Source organism: Teleopsis dalmanni, chromosome 1 (genome assembly GCF_002237135.1).
Source record: "Teleopsis dalmanni isolate 2A chromosome 1, ASM223713v2, whole genome shotgun sequence".
Taxonomy (NCBI): Eukaryota; Metazoa; Arthropoda; class Insecta; order Diptera; family Diopsidae; genus Teleopsis; species Teleopsis dalmanni.
This window is the reverse complement of record NC_051846.1, coordinates 214,045,846-214,055,427: the sequence shown is the minus strand read 5'-3', so window position 1 is coordinate 214,055,427 and position 9,582 is coordinate 214,045,846. Positions and strand designations below refer to the sequence as shown.

Sequence of the window (9,582 nt, the reverse complement as noted above, 5' to 3'; positions counted from 1 at the left end):
TTAAGCTAGATCGAAGTTGTAAAACTCTACTTAAAAGTTTTTGAACAATGTTTTGGAACTTATTTTAATCAAATTCTTTTGATGGTGCCAATCGCATTCCTAGATTATGTTTTCTCAGAATGTTTCATCTTTTTCTCGTCAATGATACAGAAATAAATTAAAATTAAATTGCACAAATTAATGTCTTTCTGCAAAATGTCCATCTGCAAAATGTCTTATATGACTCATCTGTGTCTACATGTTGAAATTCGAAATCATGAAAAATGCTTAGGTTTTGATAATTTTTTAAATCTCTAGATACCAGTAAATAACTACCTGCGTCCTGTTAACAAGTTCGGTCATAGACAACAAAATTATACTACTATGGACTACAAAGTTAGATTCCAAGAACGGTCGAGTCGACGTCCCGGAGCCACTCGTCACCTACGACGACCAAGTACCATTCAACACCTCCCAAAGGGACTCCACAAGCATGTCTCGGCGGGTTACAACAACAACAACGAAGTTAGTTGTTTCTAAACGGAATTAGTTTTATATGTGCCAACCATTACTTAACTTCTAATAACAATAGACTTAACTTCTAACAACATTTAGTCCGACTTAAATCAATTTAAACCTATGCCATTTCAATTTATCGTATCGATCTGATAAAAAAAGCAGTTTATTACTATATTATTAATACTTTAAGAATCAGATCTTCAATATTAAATAAATAACTATATAGTTTTCTTCAATTTTTTAAGTTCTCTTCATATTCTTATTTTGCAATCTATATCTTATGTCAAAAAAAAATCAAATGTAAACAATCTGCAGATCAAAAGCATATTAAAAATAAATTGCTTTATCTTCAAATACCAATTTTTAGTCTTTGGATTTCCTTTTAAAAGAGCAACCAATATATATTAAAAAATAATTATTAAAAAGTAAAATAATTAATTCGCTAACACAATTATGAACTTCATATTTTATTATTTAGGTATCATACTTGCTCACGGTGTTGCAAATAGTGACTGCAATAAAGTAAAAAAATAATTAAAAATTAATACGATTAAATTAATATAAAGTATCTGAAATTCATATATTCAGATGTATGAAATATAATAACGTATAAATTACAAATCTATTTTTACATTTTTTTGCGACAGAATTGGAATTTTCAAAGATAGATAATTTATAACATGAAATGCTTATATTTATATTATTATAATAATAATAGTTATATTAAGTTTATGAAATACTTTCACATAATATAAAATTACAATTAATAATATATATTATATTAATAACTTTCCATATATTACAGGTGGGCAAATTTAAATGCAATTTATGTGATTACTCCTGCATACAAACCAATTCTTATAAACGGCATATACGTACTAATCATCCTGAGGTTTATAAGAGAATTGCTTGCGATATTTGCAATTTTGTGACAATAACTGAACAAAAATTGCTTGCCCATAAGGAAGATCATAAAAAAGGCTTAATTGTAAATTACGAAGGTTAGAATATAAACGAAATTTTATAATTATATTAAAATTATTTAATAAAAAAAATTATTTCTTAAAGATTCAATGGACGCAACACGTAACAATTGCTTTAAAAATCCCGGAAAATTGCATGACAAAACTAATGAAGTAAGTGTGTATTTTATAATTCTTTTAAAGTGAAAAAATAATGTTTATGTTTATTCTGTTAACAAATTATATCAATTTATATTCAATACATATTATTTATTATACATATATCAATTATTAAAAAATTAATAATAATATATATATTATTAATTATATGTAAATTATTTATTATATATGAACTCTGTCAACCATTATTAGATCATATTAAGAGAACAAACAGCTATATAAAAATTGTTTTGAAGTTATCTGTTGGCACCTTTTATGAGTTTTAAATATTATCTTTTTAAATTAGTACTCTGGTATGCTTTTATGTGAGCCTCATTCTTTGTCTCTTTTTTTCTTGTCTCGATGGCAAATCTTAAATCTTATTTTTCAATAATTTAAATTTATTTATATGAACATAACAGTAACACTTATTTTCTGAAACAGCATTTCTGGTTGCTTCCATATTTGCTTCCATATTGAAACGAAAACGTTGATATAAATATACTATGTAGATAACTTTGATACGGTTTACTATAATATTATTCTTATTTGCCAAACACTGGCCTTTGATAAAATATACAAAACTAAATTATAAGTGAAACATTTATTGTCGACTTTATTGTAAATATGCAAAAAATAAAATATCAATATAATATATTAATAAAGTTTATATAAATCACACTATATCCATGTGACTATACAATATACTCTATGAGATTATTCAACACCAGCGAGTAGATTTTTCAGTTGTGTTTTTTCTTAACACTCTCTTAAACTGACTTTAGCAAATAGTTTGAATTAATAAACTAAAATTCCAACTATTAAGTATCGCATACATTCCATATAGAGATAAACTTCTCTAGTGAGAAGCCCTGCTATTTATTATTGTTAAATCGGTTATTGTTTTTAGGCGTCTTTCAATTACAATATAACTTAGTTTCCAACTATATGCCATTCACTATTTATACTTAGCCTATCTACTCTGGGTTTTTATTACAAAATTCTGATATTACTCATACTTGTTTTAATGTTTAGAAAATTAGTGTTAAAAGTATAATTTGTTTTTGTTTGAATATAAAATATAACATCGTTGTTTATTAATTAACCATACCTCAATTTTGAATTACTTGAATTATACCATTTACATTGATTAATGACTCAGACTTATTAAGATGACAAAATTTTTTTTTACTTTAACCTGGTCTAGCTTTAACATTCTCACTTTAAACCCCTTCGTGGCTCGAACACGATGTTCTTGGAACTATACTGTTTTGCAACTCTCTCATGTACTTGATTTGTAGGTTATCTCGGGCTATTTGTTTCTACGTTAATTAATTTTTCATTTCTATTCCAAATTTCATGTTCCTATATAAAATTCTTTTTAGTTCTCTTTCTATCACTTATGCTTTTTTATGCTCTATCTACAATAATAGTAAGCATAATGTTATATAATCTGATCAGTTTATAACTGCTTGATACAGTTTTATAATTTTAATGTATTTTCATGTGCAGAAGCTTCATAGTTTTTCTTATTAGACCTATTTATCTAATTAACATTGTCTATATAGGATATGCCACATAAGGGTTCAGTTGATAAGAATAGCAGGATTGCTGTATGTAAGACGTTATTTAGATTTAGCATTAATAATAGAAATTTTTCTTTCTTGTTTAATGTTAGTTGGTACTTTTCTATATTTTTTGTTTTCAGTGCTGGTACATTGACTATTGTTTATTTCTATGTATAAATTTAAGCAAAATTTGTCACAAATTTATTAAAGTTGAGCCTGGGTGAATTTAAAGGCTAATTCATATGCTTATATATACCTGTAAATTATATATTATATATATATATGTATATATTATATATTATATTAGAAAATGATGTTCACAATTTTTCTGTTGTGTTCTTTAATTGTTTGTTTTTCCAATAATTAATAGACTTCCATGAAAGTTTATTCAGCAAGAACTATGCGTATATATATTGTTTTATCAATAATATACATATATGACATTATTTTATTAAATATATTATTTTTAATAATTTCAGATTTCTGTTGATTGTTTCTTACCTCTGGAGAGTGTCGATTCATTGCCACATGAACCGCCATTGGATACCGGTGGAGTTACTATACCTGCGCCAACAGAAGATACACAATTTCCAACTTATTTAAATAATTAATGAAAATGTAAGAAGTTTTTGTTTGAATTTATGTTTATTAATCAAATTTTAAGTTTTTGTGATATGATTTGCAACTTTAAAATTTTTGTTCTTTGTTCTTTTATGTTTAATGTTTAAATGTCTCATTTTAAATGTATTTTGTTTTTATTTAATTTAAATTTGATTTTAGTAATTGTTTTTTAACATTTCATGTTAAATTGAAGTTCACTAATTCAATAAGAAATTGTTATTTTACTAATTTTTATGTGTGAAAACAATTCATTTTAGTTATTTTATTTTAATTTTTCATTCATGTCATTAAATTATTTTATTTGATTTTATTTCATTTTATTTCATAATTTTTTTTATTTAATTAAATTTTATTCATCAATATTTTAAAATTCTTTGTTAATACTTTTACATAAGTTGTTCACATTTTTTTTCTTTAAATTTAATTTTTTTAATTTATTTTATTTTTCATACAATTTAAATAAATTATTGCTATATACAATTTTGTATCCTATTTTTAAATAATATTAGTTAACTAAACCTAAATAAGTTGGAAGCTTTGTTACACGATTCATACAAATTACTTCCATGTTTTTTTTTCAAACAAGTGTTATAATAAATATTTTGTTATATGTTATTTTCAGTATAATTATTTAATTCGTATGCTACTTAAAATTGTAGTTGTAATTTTTTTAATCAGTATGTGTTTTTTTATGTCTGTTTACTTTTGTTTAAACTCTTGTAATTGTATTTCAACTCGCAGTAGTTAAAAAGATAAAACTTAATTAAAATTTTATTGTCAGCGTATATGTTTTTGTGTTTAATATAAGATTTAATAAAATATTTTTATAATATGAAATAACTTTTAAAAATTTTATAATTATAAAAAGTTATAAATAAAAATTTAAAGCTTTTTGCTTATATAAAAATGAAAAACTTATTCTCTTGTTTTTGTATTAAAATTTTAAAATAAAAAAATTAATTTTAATTGCTTAGACTTATAAAAATACAATAAAATTATTCTACAATATGTTACATTATTTAGTTTATTTTATTAAAATCATAAATTAATTTTAATGATATTTTTTTTGTTAATTTTTAACTAAATTATTTTAAAACACAACAACATTTAATTATATATATATGTAGATTTAATTTTAAAGGCAGTGTTCGATTTTAACACAAGTTCACATAAAATTTATTTTAGGATTTTTTTTAAACCTAATTAAAACTATTTTCTTGTGATGTTATTAATATAAATTAAATACGAAAAAAAATGACGAAGTGCTAAAGAATAATACATTTTTTAAATCGTTAATTTTTACCCAATAAAAATTATTATAAATAGGAAACAAAAAATAATTTTTAAATGATTAAAATGTAAAATAAAAATAAAAAATTGATAACTAAAAGTTTTTAATTCAATATTATAATTCTATAAAAATTTTATTAAGTCGCATGTGGTAAAACGTAGAACTGTTCTCTTAACCACTCCTATCACTCGATGGGATTTTAGGTTTATTTTCACTTAATAATATATATTAACCTTTTTTTTTAATAAAATATAAAATATAATAAAAATATTCTAAAAATGAAATTTTATAAAATAATTTTGTATGTGGTATTAATTTATAAGTTAGTTTCATATTGTTTTAATAAAAAACAAAAAAAAATATATATAACAAATTTATTTTTCATAAATATAAATCAATTCTATATAGATTGTTACATGTAGCTTAAACATTCAAATTACAAGTCTTTTAAATTGGCTAACATATATACTTACATCAATTACATACAATCACACACATTCACAAAAATATATTAGCACAATTCAATCATAATATAATATATACGTATGTAAGAAAATATGCATACAGACTTTTTTACTTTCCTAATAGAAATTATTTTATATATTTCATATATATATATATATTCATATTTTTCTAATTCATATTGTTCATATTTTTGTTTTTATTTAAAACTACTTCAACACAGAGTATAAAATTTGATTACGATCTGTTTTTTTTTTATTTATTTGTTATATATCTTAACTAATTGTAATATTTTTGTATAATGACGTCGTTTTATTTTCATAATAGAGTTCTCTTCAATTAATTAATAATAATTATAATTAATAATATTCTTGAATATTATTTTTTTATAATTTGTGCGCCGCATAATAAATGCTGGGATTTACGCTATAAACTACATTTAATGTACTACTTTTAATTTATTAAAATTGTATTTAAATTTTTTGTTTTTTTTTTTTCATTTTTGTATATATTAATTTTTTACTACTAAAATTTAATAACACCTTTTAGTAAATTTTTAAATTATATAAATATTTAATCATTTTGAATGATTTGGGTTTTTACATTGTCGTTTTGATTTTATTTATATTTTTTGTTTAATGTTTTTGATTAAATTTGTATGTATTTAATAGATTTTTGTTTTAGTTTATTAGTTGTATTTTATGTATCAATTGTAATTAATATATATTTTTTATAATTAATTTTTTAACTTCTTGTTTATTTTAATCTTTAGTTAATTTAGTTTATTTGATTGTAACATACTAAACTTAAAAACAAATTTTAATTTATTATTTATAAAATTTTAAATCAGGTTTAATTTTTAATTATTTTTTTTTGTACAGTTAACACTTGAAAAATAATTCCAAAAAAAATTAAAATAATATTGATCTTAGTTAATTAATACGGCTATTATATTATACGAGTATTATAAAATATTGGATAATATTAATTATCCAATAAACACCAACAATTTGAACACTTGCAATTTGAATTAAGATCTATTATTAAATGTTATTGTAATACTGTTGTTGTATCGTAGTTGTTAGTATATTAGTTGTCGCTATATTAGTAACAGTTTTCTTCGAATCACTTATATATTTAAATTACTTCACATAAGCATAGTTGTAGACAGGATAGTCGCCTCGTAAAATATATAGTCATTATGGCACAGTGGATGCTCTAGTAAGCTGTTTTTGTGTACGTTTGCAAACTGTTCTTCTGACACCTATATCAATTGGCGAACTACCATAGATTGTTAAGAGTCGTTAAACTTGCATTCTTAAACTAAGTATCGATGTTTTCGATTTTCGGAGTATACAAAGTACTGATTGAAACGCTATTATTTATTAACAACCAGACGTGTGTCAACAATACCGGAAATGTTCCATTGACAAGTCTGTCAATATATTTGCATTTCGTTTTAATTTTGGTAAATACTCGTACCAAAATTTTTGTTTTTTTTTGGTGCTTTTGTTGTATGTCTGCCGTAAACATAAGAGGGATCAAGTATCTCTAAAAAAACAAGTTAATACTTTCATAAGAGTCATACTTCCTTCGATAAAGCCGAGATAAAGCATAAGCTATAGTGTAATATTTGCTGTACTTTTCTTCAAATGTTGCTGTTGGCGTTCTAACGTCCATTTTCTATGGGTTGTTCAGTTATTTTAGTATCAGATGCTCCGTGATTACTTTAAATTTGTAACATTTTAAGTATTATTGTATTTCCCCTATTGGTCATATTAATATCAGGCTTTTTTGTCGGTAAGATTGGCATATGCTATTTTATTTTTCCTCCAGTTATGTCCTGTACTCATACAGATTATACCCTATAGTCATTATGGAATGATAAAAGAATTTCAGTGCCTGTCTTTTTTCTGTCTAGTTCCACCGTTTGCCCTTTTTAATTATTTAGAAATAAAATGATATCAGATGATAAAAATACAAACACAATCTTTTTAATTATAACGTCAATAGTTGTACTAGTTACTAAGCAGTCTTCAATTTCCACTTGTCATTTCTTTTCCTTATTAGGTGTTATGAACATCTTTCGTTTTGCAAATGCTTTCTTCTTTTTGATGAGTTATTTACTTTGGTGTGGGTTGTTTTTCATTTCTTATTCTTATATCTAATAGAGTTGGACATTTGTTTTTCATATATGTACTCATTATTTGCTCTCCTAGGAGTAACTCTACTGAGTTTATTCTAGAACTCGTTCAGAATTGTGATTTATTTTAGACCGTAGAACACAAAACATCCACATATGTATACGTGGAACATTTAGTATGTGTTGCTGAATAGGTTCACTTTTCAATGCCGTGATGAAGAATTTCTATTATGATCTAGAAATATTCGATTAATTGTTCTACATGTACAGTATTCGGCATAAGGAGCCATGGTACATAATTTTTAATAATGCTAATTATTTTTTCGGAGGTACCTATTTTACAGGCTGAAAACTAAATAAAGTTAAGAATCAAATGCCTCACCCCCTTAGAAACCGAAAACTAATACTATTATAGCAAATATATATATTACAACAAGATTTTTCGATGTTGCTAGTAAAATGTACATTCCACAATAATTTCCACATTTTTTAATACTTCTTATTGGAATACTATATGCAGTTTTTCTCATCTATTTGGTATATCTTTAAGTATCCATATTTAATGGTATATGAGCAAGCTGACACTGCCTTTTAAAAATCGGCGTTGTCACTAGTCTTATCGTCATTCATCGTTGCAATTTCATAAGCCATCTTTAACAAGTCAGATGTACATATGATGATATGTCCTTCTGATGATGTCGCATTCATGTTTCACATTTCATTTATTTTTGACTTGTTTTCCAATCTGAGGCTACCTAAGTCTTCTTTCGTTTATTTTAGCAACTGAGGTTTCTGTTTCAGTTTGCTTTGCTCTTCTATTAGATTTCACGATTTCTGGGTCAACCATTTTTCCGCTGTTGTCGGTGTACTTTAATTGTATCGTTGTAAATTTTTTAGAACTCTGTTTATCACACTTACTATTTATGTAACTGTGATAAACAGTTACATATTCGTTTATCACATTTGATCTGATTGAGTTTTGTTTTTACTTTGTCAGGATTATGTCTATTCTGTTTGTCACATTCGATTTGATTGAGCCTGTTTTTACTTTGTCAGGATTATGTCCTTCCGTCTATTTAGCCTTCTTCTGTTTCTTTAAGAAAAATTGAGGCATATTTTTGAGTTATTAGTTGATATTTACTTCCAATGTCTACATTACTCTTATTACATATATTGCATTTTGTGTTGAAATGCTTCCTGCACATGCAAATGTTTATATATTATAATTTTCATATTATTTGCTGCTGACGCATGTAATTTTGTGATTTACTTTATGTAAAACTAGTCCCTCATTTTAAATCCATTATTCCTAAATCCTGCACTTTATTTTCTTTATTGATGATGACTTTCAAAAATTGGCTTTAATAACATCCATGTTGAAAAAGCCAACCCTTATCTTGTGTAAGGATGAGTAAAACGTGATCATTATAAGCAGAAATATTAATCCATTAAGAATAACCAAAGGAAAAACCAATCGAATATATAAAGAAATAGTTGATATATAAAGAAATACATAATCGGTAAATATTGTTCGATAAATGCAGGAAACATGTGCTGATTTCATTGAGTTGGTGAAGTTGTGATGTCGTAAATATAAGTCTTTCTTTTATTTTCTTTCTATTGATGTCTTCAGTACTTATTGTTGTCTCTTTCTATAATTCTGTTTCTACTTCTTGGTGTGAAAGAAATAACAAATAATTTATAAATTTTTTTTTTCATAGCTAACTGTACAAAAAATTTATTTGGATTTAATTAATTATTTTTTGGGATGATTTAAAAATGACGGTTTTAAAAACGTATCTATCGTATATTGTTTTTCTATGGCAGCTATATGAATGTTTTATGAACGCGTGAACTAAAAGCGTTTCATTTATTATT

General features: G+C 24.2%; 1 protein-coding gene across 1 annotated transcript in view; it reads left to right on the top strand.

The window, feature by feature from the left end:
- LOC119667241 overlaps positions 1-3,821 on the top strand; it is a 22,830-nt gene extending 19,009 nt beyond the window's left edge. Inside the window, exons 7-9 of the mRNA XM_038076531.1 lie at positions 1,304-1,499; positions 1,567-1,634; positions 3,667-3,821. Coding sequence (XP_037932459.1) covers positions 1,304-1,499; positions 1,567-1,634; positions 3,667-3,798 — 396 coding nt within the window. The 3' untranslated portion in view covers positions 3,799-3,821. The remainder of the gene's footprint in view (positions 1-1,303; positions 1,500-1,566; positions 1,635-3,666) is intronic.
- The last annotated feature ends 5,761 nt before the right edge of the window (positions 3,822-9,582 follow it).